The sequence below is a fragment of the Podarcis filfolensis genome (genome assembly GCF_964270895.1).
Source record: "Podarcis filfolensis genome assembly, chromosome: 1".
Classification (NCBI taxonomy): domain Eukaryota; kingdom Metazoa; phylum Chordata; class Lepidosauria; order Squamata; family Lacertidae; genus Podarcis; species Podarcis filfolensis.
Genome location: NC_139604.1, coordinates 34,205,917 through 34,223,519, shown reverse-complemented (window position 1 = coordinate 34,223,519; position 17,603 = coordinate 34,205,917). Strand labels below are relative to the sequence as shown.

Sequence of the window (17,603 nt, the reverse complement as noted above, 5' to 3'; positions counted from 1 at the left end):
TGCTTACAGCTGTGTCTAAACAAATTGGTAGAACATTTAACATGAACAAAGTGAATTCCAGGCCACTATTTCTAAACAGCAATAATTTACCTGGAAGCAGAACTCAGTTTAAAACTTGCAGCAAGAGCATTAATGCAGCTCTGTCCTTTAAGGTGGGCAATGCTGCAGGTTTTGCAAGACCAAATTGTATTCATGTCCTATTTTTGCGTCGCTTGTTTTTAGGGAGCAAGAGAGAACGGCAAAGCTCAGACGTACTCACTATGTTACTTCAGGCCTTAAAAAACATTGTTGTGTCAAATGAACTATCTGTGTTAAAGTCAATGGTAAGTTGTTTATTATAGTCTATAAGTGTTTATATAGCTATTAAATTATGATAAGAGGTGGCATATCTACAGATTATGATCGCTGAACTGGTCCCATTGGACATTGTTTGGGTCAGCATTTGCTCTGGTGAGTAGCGCTTGCTTCCGATGCTGATACTCATTAAGCTAATGTGCTATACAGCACTCGCTGCTTAGTTGGCACAGGATTTTCAAGCTAAGCATTGTTGGAATTGGTCTTTCCAGTCTTGTAGATCACTGCTTCTGTTAATCCTTGATTTCCTCTTTGTACCCCATAACCTCATGAAACAAGATGGTTTTTTCTCATGTTTACAGATAAGGTTTAGTATTCATGCTATGTAACTATTTTAGATGAATAACTATGTTTCGTTTCCTCCTTTAGTCCCTGATAGAAATCACAATCAAAGAACTGCCTCCAAAAGTACTAGGATCCCCAGCCTATCAAGTTGCTGACATGGATCTTCTGAATGTAAGTGGGCTGTGTGTGTGTGTGTGTGTGTGTGTGTGTGTGTGTAAAGCTTATCCTACCCATCATGTCACTTGTACAATATATAATAGGCAGATGACCTTTGTTCTCATGACAAAGCATAACTAGTAAGACGCGTGTATGCTTTAGCTAGAAATGTTTCTGAGTATTTATGTATACTACAGCATAGTATATAAGGAGCCTGACTCCTTTTCTTTGAGTAGTGACCATACCAGAAAATACTGGCAGGAGTCGCATGGAGGGCTCCCTGTTTAAAACATTAACTATTTTAGCCTAAGATCGCCAAGGTTCTGTTAGTAAGAAAAGCTGGAAAGAGAGATATTGACATTTCTAGGATGCAACAAAATACAATATGCCTTGAATATAAAAAAGGTAAAGGTACCCCTGACTGTTAGGTCCAGTCGCGGATGACTGTGGGGTTGCGCACTCATCTTGCTTTATTGGCCGAGGGAGCCAGCGTACAGCTTCCGGTTCAAGTGGCCAGCATGACTAAGCCGCTTTGGGCGGACCAGAGCAGCGCACAGAAACGCCGTTTACTTTCCTGCCGGAGCGGTACCTATTTATCTACTTGCACTTTGACGTGCTTTCGAACTGTTAGGTGGGCAGGAGCAGGGACCGAGCAACGGGAGCTCACCCCGTGGCGGGGATTCGAACCACCGACCTTCTGATTGGCAAGCCCTAGTCTCTGTGTCCGCGTCCCTTGAATATACCAGTTTCTTAATCATAAGCTGAATGTGTATCTGATTGTAGCATCAAGTGTAGCATTTCTGAGATCAGAGATCATAAATAGATGGTTATAGCTGATTAATAGCCATTTAAGGGCTTCAGGTTTTTCCCACTAGCTCTCTTTCTTTGAAAATTTTCTTCCCAAAAGTCTTTTTTAAAAAAAATAATATTTATTACTTTTAAAGATTACAGAAAAGGGAAAGAAAAAGAAAAAAGACAAGAGAGAAAAACAAAGAAAGAAAAGAAACAATATAATACAATGTGTAAACAATACAAAACACAACCTAAACACATTAAACTAAACACAGTAAACTAAACTAAACAAAACCCTAACCCACCCTAACCCTAAACAAAACAGAACAAAAACCATTTAAAAACATATATCACACCTTTTCCATACTCAGTCTTTCATTCCCTTGTTTCCTCGACTTCCTCTCACCTCCCTTTTTGTGTTCCACTTCTATTAATTGTTCCAGCAAATCCTTTCCATCTTCCTCTATTTTCTATCATATTATAGATATCTTAACATATTTTTTAACCTTATTTTTCATTAAAACTAAAATACTTATATATGCTTAACTCCTTATAATATTTCTGCTAAGGCCATAAAGTTTCTTTCCACCATTTTTCTATCACTCATTAATTTTACAGTATTTCTATATATAAACTTTAAATTCTCCAATCTTCTTCCACCATCTCCTCTCCCTGGTTTCGGATTCTGCCAGTCCTTTCCGTCAATTCCATATAGTCCATCAACCTGGAGATCTTATGTCCGAGGCTCTTAACTCTTTTCCAGGTCCCTTCTGCAGGTCTTCTTCATATTCTTTAATGCCAAAGAGCAGATCTCGGGAAGACTCCAACCTATCCATGCTTTTATTCCTTCTGGACAGATCAGCCAAATTTCCATGGTTGAAGCTAAGGTCTATAAGGTGTTTCATGACATGTTTCAAAATTCCTCCAAATCCAAAGGCCCCCAGAACTCCAATCTCCTCCAGACCCAAGTCCATGTCCCAAAAGTCAGTTAATCCCTGCATAGAGGGATCTTTCCAACTTTCCTTCTTCCGTCCAAGCCGGGATCCAATTCTCAAAATCTGGCTTTTTCTTGATTCAAGCATAGAAGGCCTCAATTTGTAATCCTCAATTTGCTTCTGTAAGACTGAGGATCCCGCTTGTATTCCTTTAGACTCAACAACCACAGCTTTCTCTTTCTACTCCACAATTTGTCCTGCCAAAGTAGATTCTTGTACCAAGTCCAGAATTGTTTCTGTATTAATGCTCACTTTTTGTCTCCAATTAGTCACTTTTTGTTCCAAGTTGTCAATTTTAAAAGACATGTCATCCGTCTTCTTATGAAGCTGTTCCAGCGAATAGCTTATCTTACATAATACCGTCACAATGGCTTCTCCTGTCAACATTTTATATGGTCCAAGGTCAATCTCTGGTTCTCACAATTTCTTATCTCGCAGCTGGTGATTCCCCAGTTATGCTCCTGTAACAGTTTCAAAGGCTCCCTCTAGAGGGAAACAGTCTCCACTTGTATCAGTTCTTTCAAACACAACTCAAGCCATAAAGATAGTTTCAATTTTCAGTTACTTTTCCTCCTTTTTAAAACACAGAAGAGGACAATGGAAACAGTATCTTTCTCTTATTTAACTAGCTGTCAAAAATGTTCTGTTCACAGTCAATGAACTCTCCCAAAACTTTACTCTTTCTGGCAGCCCTTTTGCAGGTTCAGAGCAGTGGTAATTTGGTTTTTCACTCTCTCCTGCAGGCTCGCTAAGTCCAAAATTTCCCCCCTCTTCTCCTGCTTCCAAGGGGGGTTTTGTAGTTTCAACCGATGGAAATTTAATCCTTTGCCAAAAGCTTTCAAAGACTTTAGCTTATAACATCTTTGCTTCAATCTATTTACAAAAGAGGAAGGCGGACTTCCTGTTTAAGACCTTCCCCGTTTCGGTGCCAAATTAAGGTATTTAAAAATCCAATTTTCCGTTCTACTCACGGGTAGTTGTTCAAAATCCAATTGTCCACAGGAAAAAGTCAGCGGTCTCCGGCAACAGCAATGCGGCTTCACTCTGTGAAAGAAGCAGTCAATTAAAAGCACCGCGCCACTCACCCCACGTCGCTCCAGATCCCCAAAACAGGGTTTCCCCGCGAGTAGGGGAGGCGCAGAAGGTGCCAGCCGAATCCCAAGTTCACAAGCTTCTCCCGCTTGTGATTTCAGAGGGTCTCCGCCTTCGCCGTGGCAGTCAGACCCTGACTTCCACGGAGCAAGTTCCTCCCAATCGGAGGAGCTCTGCCATTGCCGGAGGCGCCAACCCGGAAGTCCCCCAAAAGTCTTATACAAGGTGTGACCGGATAGTTTGGTGAATGGTCACAGAAATTGGACAGCGAGAAATATTCAAACATAAATGTCTTGCAGGCCTTCAAAGTAGGCCCCCTCTGATACAACGCACCGTTGACAACGTTCTTAGAACTGTTGGAAACTTCTGGAGTAGTCCGCTTTTCGTACTGCTTTCAGTTCCCTCGTCACAGCAGCTTGGACGTGTGAAATGTTGGGAAATCTGTGCGCTTTCAGTCAGATTTCAGTTTTGGAAAAAGAAATCCGGTGGGGCCAGATCTGGAGAATATGGAGAGTGGGACAACTCAGTAACACCAGTAATGATTTCATGCAGAATATGCAATTCTTCCGCCATCATTCAGATGGACGAACGCTGATTCCACATCAATAACTCACAAACTCTCTCGACATTTGCTCCTGTTCTGCTCGTTGATGGTCTGCCAGACAAGGTCGTCTTCGATGGTTTGCTGCCCTTCACAGAAATGCTTAAACTACTCATACACTGTCTTTCGAGTTACAGCTTCATCTCCATACACAATTGTGAGCATTTTGTGGGTTTCCGATGCTGATTGTATGTTCAAATCTTTCTCGCTGTCTGATTTCTGTGACCATTCACCGAACTTTCCAGTCACACTTTGTAATTGCATATGAGCACAGTGAACACAGATCACATCTTGGGATTGAATCATTTAGCAATGATCTGTTCCTTGAAACTGAAACGTAATTGTTGACCCCTATAGCTTAATCCAGCGAACAGGTGTTGTTGAAGCTTATACGGGATAGAATATGTAAGACAGAATAGAGCCATATGTTTGTGAAATATTGCCAAACATAGCAGACTTGTTGACTAAGTACTATGGCTTTTTTCCTTGCCAGGGGACTCCAGCATTGTTTTTAATTCAGCTTTCTTTCCATGAAGATCTGTTGAAATGCTATGTTCAAGATGAAAGGTAGGTACTAAGAGCAAAGCTTTTCTATACCCTGGTATTTATATATCCTAATATCTGAATTCATTTGGGCTGATCTGATTACCATAATCTTCTGCTTTAAAATGTAACTAATATTTTTCTTTCCCTCCTCAATCTGTAAGTCAAAGTTATTACAACTTTGTTGAATGATGTAGTTGCTAAATAATTTGAAGTTGCTGAGTGTTTCTTCTGTTTTCTTTTAAATCAGGTTTTTCTTGAACTATGAATCACTTGTAGGATGTGTTTTGTCTGGCCCTACATCTCCTCTGACTTTTAGTGAGTCTGTATTCACAATTGTCAACCAAAGCTCAAAGTATCTGGAAAATAAGGAACATCTCTGGAGAATGTGGAGTATTATAGTTAACCCCTTAACTGAGTGGATTAACCAGGTACAGTGTGTTGGTTCTACCTAAATGACTATACATGAAAATACCAAAGAATGTACATTGCTGAAATTGCATTTTAAAAGTATAGTGTCTGTAAAATGATCTAGGATCCAGTCAGGCACAAAAAGCCAGAATTCCCATGTGTCTTAATGATGATGCATGTCTAGATTAAAAGTGAAAAATATTTTAGAAAAACAAAGCTAAGGATACCAGGTTTCTTTGAGTGTATAAAGTTCAGTTGTGTTTTTTTTCCCTTTAGACAAATGAAGTAAATCAAGGTGATGCTTTGGAACATAATTTCAATGCACTTTACAGTGCATTGTTGCTCCCTGTGAATACCATATTCCCATGTTCTGAATTTCCACAGGTAAGAAACTAATTGGATTTTTAAAAAAAAGAAAGAAAGAAAGAAAGAAGTGTGTGTAGCAGTAATCTTAGACCAGAAAGTACTGTGATCTCTGCTTCTTTTCTTTCATTACAGCCTACAATGAAAACATTGCTCCGTTCCTGGTCAGAGCTGTATAGAGCATTTGCCCGTTGTGCTTTGCTGGTAGCAACAGCAGAAGATAATCTATGCTGTGAAGAACTCTGTGCTAAAATAATATCTGGATTAGAAGATGAAGCAGATATTGTAAGTACAGTGATCTGTGCGGGAGGCATGTTCGCAACCCGCGCGTGTGCAGATGTGGCAGTGTGGGTTGCGATTCAGCGCTTCTGCACATGCACGATTTAGCGGTTCTGCACATGCGCGAGTGCCAAAATCCAGAAGTAACCTGTTCCGGTACTTCGGTTTCGGAGCGGTGCACAACCCAAAGCATCTGTAACCCAAGTTACGACTGTATAGGCTGCTCTTAATACAAAATGTGGTTGGTGTTTATGTAAAATCCTATCCCTTGTCTTTCATTCTATACTGATGTGGTAAATATATTTATTTTCTTTCAGAATCAGTCCATGTTGGATGGCCTCGCTCACATCACGTCAGTTATGGTTGACTGCATCAATTTTGCACCTTATGGCACTAAATACCAACCATCAAATAGATGTAAGGATAATAAGTGGAATTTGCAACTAAAAGTTGCATTGGGGAGTGGTTCATTCCATTCCTTCTCCTGATTTTCTGATACTTCCTTTCTCTTCCCTCACCTCCACACCTGGACAGTCAGCTTTTCTTGCCCAGTGAGCCTGCTCAGTCCTCATTTGACTGTTTCAGGATTTCCCCCCCTCAGTGTTTTTTTTTCTAAAGGTTTTTTTTGTGCTTCTGCATCGTTGGGGTTTCCTTATTCCTGCTACCTTCTTCTTGTGCTTGAGTGTTGTTTTCTTAGGCTATGTAAGAATGGCATTCATAATATTGATTTCAAATGTATCTAGGCTTCCTGTATTATGAAGCAGAGAGCTGCTGAGTTGCTGTACATGTTTGGTCGGTTTACTGTTTTGACAGTTGAACTGATATGTTGATTAAGAGCTGTGCTCAGACTTCTAGTAACAAGTTTCTTAAAGTTGTATAGACACGTGTTGTTTGGTAGTTTGACGTAAATTCTGAAGCCTCTACTGAAGTCAGCAGTGCAGTGAACTACTTTTAAAGTTAGTCTGGATTAAGTTCTTCAGCTGTGCTATTAAATACTTTAAGTAAAATGCTTGTCATGATGGGAGGCAGGGTACGTGTGGAGTGGGGGGGGGTCTTGAAACTTGCAAGGAGTCCCTGGGGTGTATGTGTGTGCAGCATTCCCTTCCATGGGAGAATAGGCTTTATTGCTGTATTGCCCTCCTCTTTTGGAAGGGCTGTTGCACATGGTTAAGAGGTGAGCAGGCCATTAGGATCACATGTACTTTTCCCTCCTGTGAAGATTCCTTCATCCTATCCCATTGCCCTTAATCATCTGCTGTGATGTTAATTACAGCTACTTCATGTTCTAGAATTTAAAATATGGGAACAGAAAAGGGAAGGGAGTACACGATCTCCATATGAACTCTTAACCCTGTTCAAGGAATATAGCTGTAGTATTGAATAACACTCTCAATATTCGGCATGTTCCAAGGGAAAGGAGGAATGGTATTTATAAATAGATGCAGGTGTGGTGGTCCTTGCTATTTAAACCTTAACTTTAATATAAACTACCTTAATTGCTAAAATAAATGTTGTCAACTTAACATACTGATCCTTAGCCCCACAGATGCCTGCAGACTGGTCCAAAAAGAAAAAAGATCCCCTTGGCAAGCTGTCGTCCTTAATTAAACTTTTGGTGATACTAGTAAACTCACTTCAGATGATTGTGTCCAAGGAATCCAGCCCTGAAAGAAAGACCTCTATCAGCACTTCCGTTATTGGTGCTCTTCAAAATATCATTGGCCACATCTCCCTACCTTCAGTCATCAGACCTCTGTTCAGAACTATTGCGAAACCGTTATCAGCATTTTATGAAAAAATAAAGTGAGTACTCTGCTATATAGCTATGCAGTACTGACTTTGCAGTTGTATACTACTTTCATTACTATGGCTAACTTGTTTCATACATGTAATTGAAATAGCTTAGGAACCCTACATGGCTATACCACTAGTCCAATGATGTTCCAGAGGTACTTTATTGATGCTACATTGAGGAGTTGGATAGCAGCTTACGTAGCACCTTGATGCAAAAGTTCCATTTGCAATCTGTAATCAGATTTATTAATTTTAAATTTTGCTTTTACAGCTGTTTTTAAAAATATATTTAACACAAGTATTAACTGCAGAGAGCACACAGTTTTAAGAGATGTCATTTCCTATGACACAGAAGGGGGAGCGATACTTTTTTTTAAAAAATGATGCCTCCTTAAGAGATGTGTGCTTCATCCAAAAATAAGAAAGTACACCACTTGCTTCAGAGTTACCTTTCTATCAATATACAAGTTTGGTCAGTAGGCCGAAGCTCATCATTGATCAAACTGAGAGTTGCTTAATTGGGTGATAGCCCTAAAAGCTACAGGAGGCTAGAATCAACTGCTTACTGAAAATTCACTCTTGGCAGCCTTGATTTGGTTGGCTATTTGATGTGTCCCAAAATGGTGTGTTTCTTTAAATGTGTATAAATGTTATGGTTATGATAAAATTACAACACTATCCAGTTTTTGAGTTTTTTCCTATATTGAGCTTCCTCCTGCAATTGATTGATTGATTGATTGATTGCCCTTCATCTTAGCATAAAGGGGAGGTCACAGCTTTAAAAACATTATTGAAAACACTTTGCCACAATTTTAAACTATAAAAATAAGGTAGGTCCTATATTGTACCTTATCTGACAGAATCTATTTTTAAGACTAATTGTACGCCTGAGGGCAGGCATAGTCTTAAAACTTTTTTTGTAAGCTACTCCCAGAGCTTTTTTTGGCTAAGGGGATATGAATGCTGTAACCAGTAAATAAAGAAATAAAGAAGCAGAGGTTATTCCTTATATGAATACTCATCAGTTATCTCCTTTCCCCCATCAGGTCTACTAATGCATCTAAAGTGACCAATGGGCTCAACAACAAGGTAATTTGGACTGGTGGTGGTGGGAAGCTTTTCTGTCTCTTGAATACGTTTTTTAATACCATGCAGCCTAGTAGCATAATTCCATAAAAGGAGCTGCCCTTGCACATAGTGTATAGTGTGTGTGTGTGTGTGTGTGTGTGTGTGTGTGTGTGTGTTTTACCAGCATCTCTGTTGTGCTACCACAGACTTCGCTAGTTCCTCATAATTAAGTGGGTGTTGCATGATTAAACCCAGGCAAGGAATTGCCTAATCAGTGCATGGAGTTTGGGGAGGGGAAAAAACTTGTAGTAAATAATTTCTTCATTGTGCATTGTTTGGGTCTAGTGTAGGATTTTGCCATGATCTCCTGTGCCATCTAGCCTAGAGAATAGGGCTCCGGGGTTGTAAACAGCGTTCCAAGAACTTCCTTATATTATTGGCCGTCTTGCTTTAAGTTTTACATTGTAACTAAGCAGACAACGCTTAGCCCATTATCTGCTGTTAACACCTTTTGCAGCTATAACCTTTTTGATACATTTTTTTATTCTATTTTCCAGTTTGAAAAGTTATTGGCAGAAAGTATTAGTTGTTTTCAGTCTTCCTATGCTGGATCCTTTGACAGTGAGCTGCTGCAAGAGCTTTCTCCATTGCTGTGCGTAATGTTTTTGCACAAGAATAAACAGCTACGTAGTCAAGTGGCTCAGTTCTGGAATGCAACATTTGGTAAAGCTGTAGTGCTGACATACCCAGAAGAATTAAAGTAAGAATTTTGTAGCTTGTGATATACCTATAGACTTGTGGACAAACTCATTTACTTGTGTAGAGCCCCATCCCAGCTGACGGCCAATCTTAAAAGCATTCTTAACCATTTTCCAGTCTGCTAAACATGAAGCACTTCTATCAGAAGCATTTTGTTGGGGGAACTTGAAAAACAGTAGATGCATATGAAAACAACTATATCATAACTGTCCTGACTTGGGGTGGGTCACTATGACAGTTCCTTTAATTAAAAACCAGACGAACTCTTTAGACCATACTTCCTCAACCTCGGCCCTCCAGATGTTTTGAGACTACAATTCCCATCTTCCCTGACCACTGGTCCTGCTAGCTAGGGATCATGGGAGTTGTAGGCCAAAAACATCTGGAGGGCCAAGGTTGAGGAAGCCTGCTTTAGACGCTGCAAATCTGAGCAGAAGAATGGGTAGAGGAAAGGGTGGCTTAACCCTGCCTCTTGTGTAAGCCTTCCTGTACAAAATTTCATGTAAGGACTTCAAATGGAACTTTTTGACTAGAACTGCTTTCTCCTTTTCTCTATCACTCCTGGTCAAGCTTATAAATACCAGGTACCTTCTAGTGGTTCTTTTTGGTTGGGGAAAGGTTGATTTGACTGACTGCTAATTACTTCTGATTTGGGATTAATGAAGTAACTTGTACAACAGAAGCAAAGTAATAGTATTGTTTGTCCTCCAGAATTTCATATTTCACTTGGCGTTTCACACAATAAACTAGTATAGAATTCATATACAGACAATCAAAACAGGTGAAAGTTTTGCATAATGTTTGGGTTTGGATATAGAATACCAAGCTGCATCATCTTGAAAATGCATTGTAGCTAGCGACTCAAAGCTTCATTCTTATAAGTTTTCAAGTGTAAACATGGTGCCAAAAACTAATTGTTCCAAGTCTGAATATCGGATTCAAAGATTTTAAATGCAACTTTCATGATTGCTTCCTTTCAGATGTGTTTTGTGCCAAGCCAAGCAAAAAAATTTACTCTCATTGCCTGGCTTTGAAAACACGGACATAGTGGGAGAATGTAACGGGACATGCTCTGATTCTGTAAGTATTAGGGTTTGGCATTGGTTGTAGTAAACCTTTTTATTTTTCTGAGTAAATAGGTCAAAATGCACACCTTCATTCAGTTTACAATTGCTAAAGTAGGAGTGTGGTGGGGTTTTTTTGTTTATTAAAGTTAGTTGCAGATAAATCTGTGGAGAAACTTAGTTGGCAGCACTTCTGACAATCTGAATTGGTGAAACTAGGACCTCTTCTTCCCACATGAACTTTGTTTATCTGAGACTTTTCTCTGTGTGTCCCTCCAAGAGAGATGCAGAAGGTGTCGGCATGAGAACAGACCCCCTCAGTGGTGGGTCCCCATTTATGAAATGCTCTCAATGTGGCAAGCAATAACATTTCTTTTCCACCAAACCTTTGGCTTTTAATTATCTTTGGCCTCATTCAGTGATGGGCTTTCTTAGTCCTGCCCTTCTATGAATGTGTTTTTAGCTTTCACTTTGTTTTAGTTTCATGTTGTTCTTCAGCTATGTGCTATTTTTGTAAGTCACTTTGAGTTACTTTTCATTAAAAAGCAACTGAAAAAATAATAATAATAAATTTATTTATATGCCACCCATTGACTGGGTGAGCCCAGCCATTCTGTGGTAATAGTACATTACTCTTATTAAATTGTAGTTTAATAGTAAGAACTACAGTAAGAACTCAATTAAGGTATTATAATACTCTTATTAAATTTTAATTTTGTTACAGCAAACAGAGAATTCCCAGTGGGATGCAAAGATAAGTGGAATAGAAGTAAATCTTAGTGGGAAAAGAGACTCCTTGCTGGCACAGACCAATGAACTAAAGCAGAAAAGTATTAATTCCCCCGTAACACCTTCAAAGGTAAGACATCAGTTCATTAAATGAAATAGTTTCTTATTGGCACTTACATCTCTAGCAATAATACCCAGTTTTTTTCTATTCTAAGCACCAGTTATTTTTCTTGTTGATAAGGAGAGCTGAATCATGTAAGTATGGGGCTCACTTGAAGATTGCGGTGGAATTTGCAGTTGATTATAGACAGAATCCCCAGATGTGAACAGAAACCATTTTCACTCAGCTCAAGGTTTACAGCATTGTCTGATATGTACTGTTAGTGTTCATAAGCTGCAAATTATTTACACTCTTTATTTTACTTTTTCTCATGAAGCAGATGAAACTAGAAAACTCGCTGACAAAGACAAATCGAAAAAACTTGCTCCTGGAAGAGGAAAATACTGTTGACTTTGTGTTTATTCCTCCAGAAACAAAAGAGAGAGTGTTGACAGAGCACCAAAAAGAAGTGCTAAGAACTAAAAGGTTTGTAACTTAGTAACTTAAGAGTCAAGAAATGCACATTTTTCTGTGTGCCACCAGGTCTGAAACTTTCTAGGTAGTTCATCTCCTTCATTGCCAAGAGCTGGCAGAAGAAGAGCTTCCAAGTTGGTCCCACTTCCTCTGTCCAACTAGGTTCAGTAACCAATAAGGGAGCTCACTGTGCAACCCCTGGGTAGAATGGTTCCTACACAGGCCCTAGAGCAAGCCTTCAAATTTGAACAGTTGCTAGCTTAAAATGCCATTCTTTATCAAATGTATTAGGACTACTCATTTTATTGGAATGTTGACCAGTTCTATTTTTTGCAGGATTGATATTCCTACAATGTACAATAATCTTGATGCATCCCAAGATACTACCTTGTTTTCCCAATATACACAGAGCCAGGAAGATTATCCGTAAGTATTAGGGACCAACAGTGCTTTGAAATGTAAAATGTTTGAGTTTTCCGTGCATCTAAGTAAGTTGCCTTTATTTTAGGGATAAGCCAGCCTCTGTGGATGTGAAGGAAGAATCTGAGAAGGAAGAGAACAAAACAATGCCCCAGGTATCTTCATATGTTGACAGTTGCTGGGAATTGATAGTAATGGCATTTTAAAAAATAAATAAATTATAAAGGACTTATAGGGAAAGGGATGTAGCGTATAGCTGGAGTAAAGCACATGTAGCTGCTGACACATATCCTTACCAAGTGTAACAGCCACAAAAAGGTTTATATTGACACCTGAAACATTATTGAAGTACATTGGATGGCTTTGACTTCCTTTTTGAGTGAAGGCATAAGCCTATCTGCACCCTGCCATGGTGCCTTGGGATGTATGGGTTGCTTCTGCTAATGGCTTCAGGCCTTCCATTATAGAAAGTGCATAGTCTATACTTGAAGGACTGTCACCAGTTTCTAGTTGGAACAAATGACTAGATTTTTGAAGCTAGCAAACTGTTTTAGTGAATAATTGGAACTGTCAACTTAACCCCTCCCCCTGCACAAGTTTTGCTGGATTTTCCTGCATGTTCCTACCTGGAGCAAATTCTGGGATTGCAAAAAACACAATTAAATTGTAATGCTTGCAATTTTGGTAAAATAACAGGAAAAGTATCCAAAGTGATTTAGTGATAAGATTTTTTCTTTCTTTCTTTTGCTTCTTTACAATAACTGTTGGACAAGGATATGGCCTGAAGGTGCATGCTGTAGTAACTTTGCTGTAGTTAAATAGATCTGGCTGTATGGATGCCTAGGATTGGCACATAATAGTGCCTTGAGTTTCGAGGAAAGGTGGGATGTGAATTAGGCAGTATAGTCAAAAAATGTATAATGACACTAAGCTATTTTCAATGCAGGATGAAAAAGCAGCAAGTGACTTGCTTGGCATTGCCCATGAAGGAACTGAAAGTGGGAAGGCAGATGTACTTCCAGAGAACAATAATTCCACCAACGCTGAACAGCTTACCACTTCTGGCAAACAGAGCTTAGATCCAAATTGTGAGAAATTGGAAACATGTGCTCCTAAATCAGTTCCAGAGGAGACTTCAGTATTGGATTGTTCTCTAAATGAATGTACCTCTAATGTCAGCAGCTGCAGCTCTGCCTCTAGTGATGTCATTTCAGGAACCCCACAGCCTGTAAGCAGAAGACAGTCTTTCATAACACTGGAAAAATTTAATAGTTCAGAAAACAGACCATTCAGTCCTACAACTTTCACTGTGTCTGGAACATCTGCAAGTACTCCTTTATTAGCCAAACAGGAATGCATGATTGCTTCAGATGCTTCTTTCAAAGGAATTCCAGATGTGGAGAATAATAACACCTTCAAACACAAAGTGGAAAAAGCCACCCCCAGACCTAAAAGGTCAAACCTAGAAATCTTAGGTGCACTGGAGACTTATGTCAAAGTCAAAAGATTGAAAGATGAAAATAAGGCTAATTCAAAATTGCAACCTGAAAGTACACTTGGGATTAAAAAGTCAAGCCTTAGGCAAAATAAAACAGATAATTCAGAAGAAGAAAAATCAAAGATATCACAGTTGCAACAGGAGAAAAATATGCAAGAGTCTCCTGCCAACCTTGTAGAAGATAAGTGTGAATTGCCTGGTGAAATACAAGAACCAGAATATTTGCTAGACATCCCTTCTCAAGTTTCTGAGTTGAATGCAGTAGGATGTACAATAGAAAATAAACAAATTTTGGACAATGTTGCAGAGACCAAAGCAGGAGCAAACTTAGATTCTAAAGAGAATACCCCTCCAGAGCTGACTTTAGCAGCAACTACAATATCTAATGTTGGCCAAAGTCCACAAGTTTCACCTCATCCAAAAGCGTTAAGACGTTCTTTAAGACGAAAACCAGAAACTGCAGAAGGAGCTTCAGGTAGTCCAGACAAAGAGAACAGTCAACAGAAAAAAGATGGGCGTAAAGATGGTGAAAAGGTTCTGCCAAAGAAGATTTCACAAAGTAAAGAGGCTTCTGCACAAAAGCAAAAATCTGTTCCTGATAAAACAATAGATGCACAAGGAAGTATAAAGAAAGAAATCAATGTACATGGGAGCAGGACTGCAGAAGGTACGATCTTGAAGGACTCCCATGTTTCAAGAACTATCCAAGAGGAAACTAGCATAACTAATGAAAAATCTGAAGGAAGTCAATCATCTGACATCAGTGACTTGCAAGATTCTGTTCCAGAAACAACTGGTGAGAAACCTAAAGGGTTTCCACGGTATCAGACAAGAAGAACTTCACAGGGATTACTTACCAGTATAGAAAACTCTGAGTCTGATAGTTCTGAAACAAGAGAAGAAGGAACCAAGAGGAAAAGGTTAGGAAGATCGAAAAATAAAAGTAGTTCACTTGAAAGCAGTTCAATTGAAAGCCAGGTGAAGGAAGTGCTAGAAAGCCAAGAGTTTCATGCAAAACCTGCAACAGAAATCCAGACCATGCCACCAGAAAATAAAGATGTAATGCATTCTGATGAACACATGGAAATAGCATTACTGTCTGGTGTTACTGGTCAAGAGAGAGAGAGAACTACCCTCCCACTTAGTGAATGTTCAGGACTTGAGCAAGATATGGACACTTCCCTTTGTAGAGACTCTTCAGATACAGAAAGAACTGCTGCCAGAATGCTGACACGCTCCACTTCAGAGTCAGCTCTAGAAAGCAGGCAGAGAACGACAGTTATGGATAAATGTTCTGATTCCCCTGCCAAAGGTTTGGAAAGTGGTGCTTATACTGCTGATATCAGTGTCTCTTCTTCACCTGAGAAGTCTTCAGAGACAAGTGAATGTCAGCACAAAAGAAGCAAGCGGACAAGGAAATCAAAGAGCTGTAACTGCTGTGGTGAGAAGCCATCTCCACTGTTGGGAAAGTCTATCACTGAAATAAAAAAAGAAGGTAGCCCAAAAAAAGAAGGTAGCCCCAAAAAAGAAGGTAGCCCAGAACTAAAGTTAAAGGAGTCTAAAAAGATGGCTAATAAATCAACAATGGCTTTGCCAAGCATTCCTGCTGCTGCTGATTCTCAGTTTGCTGAAAGGCTCAATATGGAACCTTGTGCAGCGAGCACACCACTGTCCTCCATTAGCAATTCCTCTGCCCTGAAAGATTCACATGAGGGTATCCGATCTGAAGAGGATTTGCTAGGAGGTGACACTCCAAAAGAGGAACTCAAGAAATCATCCCGTGTCAAAGATGAGAGTGACACATCTGTTGCAGAAAATCTGGATTGTGTTAGCTTGGCTGAAGCAACTTCAGAACCAAGTTCAGTAGACTCTGATTCAGTAGAACACATTGTTCAGTGTCCATCCTTAAAAGCAGACACGGACCCAGGTGCTGTAAAAACGGGAGATAGTAATCAAAATGGTCATCCAGAAGGTAGGACTGGCGTAGAGATGAGTGTGAACCAGCCTGAAGAAATAAAGGCCAGCGAAACAAAAGCTGACATCGTTCAGAATGTTGTAGACAAGACACCAGTATCTGTAACAGAGGTACCAGAACTTCAAGAACAGGGTGCAGAAAGTGATATAGCCAGCAGATCAGTAGAACATGAAATCTCAGCCTTGGTACAGAAGGAAAATAGCTCAGATTCCCCTCTAAAGTTTCAGGAAATTTATGCTCTTTCTGTAGCCAAGATTAGTGAAAGCCCTAATGGAGTGCAGGCACGCTGTATTTGGTCTCCATCAGCTTCTCCCTCTACCAGCATTTTAAAGAGAGGTGTAAAAAGACAAAAAGAAGAAGATTCTCCATCACCTGCAAACAAGGTACTTGAAGTGGCTTTTGTAAATTTATATGTGAATATCTCTGTATTGGATCTATATCCTTTATACAGTTCAGTATCCATTTCTTCCTTAATAAGAGCTAAAACCTACAAAATCTCCATGATTTTTTCAGATCTCCCTCCCTTTTAAGGCTTAAATATTTTTTTTCCCTTTTATACCCCGCCCTCCCCAGCCAGAACTGGGCTCAGGGCGGCTAACACCAATAAAATTACAATAAAACGTAATAGAAAAAGAAAAAACAGTTAATTAAAATACGGGTTAAAAATACAATTTAAAATGCAGCCTCATTTTAGTAGTAGCCTTTTAAATCTTTGTGGAGGAAATATCTTTTATCAATTCAGAAGCTTCTTTTTTGCTTGTAAGAGATTAAGCTGCTTATCTTAACATAATGTATCTAACTTACCTAGAAACCTGGGCATCTGTTACAGCAACATCTGTAAACTCAGTGGTGCAACTTAGAATACGGAATATCCTGTATTCCAAAATACCCAGCTCCCACACACTGTGCCTTGAATTGTGACCATTCTTAATCAGTGTTGCACACTGTTTCTACTGATGCCTCACTCCGTGTATCATTTAAAACCATCTACTAGCCTTTGATGTTTATCATCATTTGCTCCACAGTCAGGCTTCTGGATTGCTTCGTACTACAGTTTTTCATTCCTACGAACAAAATTGTTCAGGTTCTGCTTTCAGGCTATCCATAGGCACCTGCCTACTTTATATTGCATTTATCTGATTTTGTGTGTGTTGTGTTTTCATTGTATTTTGTACATTGCCCTGAGACATGTGTGGCAGGTGATTAATAAATAATAGTTTTATTTAATTAGTAGTCACTGCACTCACCAATGTGAAATATCTCAAATATTGCTGAAATCTGCCAGTTTATCTCATTTAAACCAGAGATTAATGTAGATCAGTAGGTCTCAAAAGTGTAGTATAGTTAATTAATGAACTTTGAAAAGATGTTGGTTTGAACTTTGGTGGTCTCCAGCTGTTATGATTAAGATAATGGGGATTATAATTGTTTTTGTTATTAAATTTAAAAAAGTTGAGTGGAAAATAAGGTGATATTCAAAAAGGAATGTTAAGAGATTAGGATTTGCTGTATTAACAAATTGAACTAGAGAACAGGAAGGGGAGGTATGAGGAAGTCAAAGAAATATGTGACTGAAAAACTGTTATTGAAACTGAATTGTTTTTAATATTTTTCTTTTTCTTTTGTCTTTATATAAAATTGGAAAATTTAATAAATATTCATGTATCAAAAGTGTAGTATAGTTCACAACCAGATCTGAACATGAGAAATGCATAATTTATTCTTTTTAGGGAGCCACATGTCTCCTGTGTTACCCAGACGTAGACAGTTGTCCAAAGTTTCTTACAGTATATCCTATATATGTCTACTGAGCTATAGAGTGGAAACTCATGCAAAGCATTGCATTCCAAC

At 39.1% G+C, this 17,603-nt stretch overlaps 1 protein-coding gene across 3 annotated transcripts in view; it reads left to right on the top strand.

Annotated features, from left to right (window-relative positions):
• RIF1 (replication timing regulatory factor 1) overlaps nt 1-17,603 on the top strand; it is a 37,795-nt gene that overhangs the window by 13,254 nt on the left and 6,938 nt on the right. For all 3 annotated transcript variants that reach the window (XM_083578283.1, XM_083578281.1, XM_083578282.1), the window contains exons 14-29: nt 223-323; nt 724-810; nt 4,769-4,842; nt 5,069-5,249; nt 5,506-5,613; nt 5,728-5,877; nt 6,189-6,288; nt 7,410-7,674; nt 8,712-8,754; nt 9,291-9,493; nt 10,473-10,572; nt 11,281-11,415; nt 11,723-11,871; nt 12,196-12,285; nt 12,368-12,434; nt 13,226-16,135. In XM_083578283.1, the coding sequence (XP_083434409.1) occupies nt 223-323; nt 724-810; nt 4,769-4,842; nt 5,069-5,249; nt 5,506-5,613; nt 5,728-5,877; nt 6,189-6,288; nt 7,410-7,674; nt 8,712-8,754; nt 9,291-9,493; nt 10,473-10,572; nt 11,281-11,415; nt 11,723-11,871; nt 12,196-12,285; nt 12,368-12,434; nt 13,226-16,135 (4,763 nt within the window). The remainder of the gene's footprint in view (nt 1-222; nt 324-723; nt 811-4,768; nt 4,843-5,068; nt 5,250-5,505; nt 5,614-5,727; nt 5,878-6,188; nt 6,289-7,409; nt 7,675-8,711; nt 8,755-9,290; nt 9,494-10,472; nt 10,573-11,280; nt 11,416-11,722; nt 11,872-12,195; nt 12,286-12,367; nt 12,435-13,225; nt 16,136-17,603) is intronic.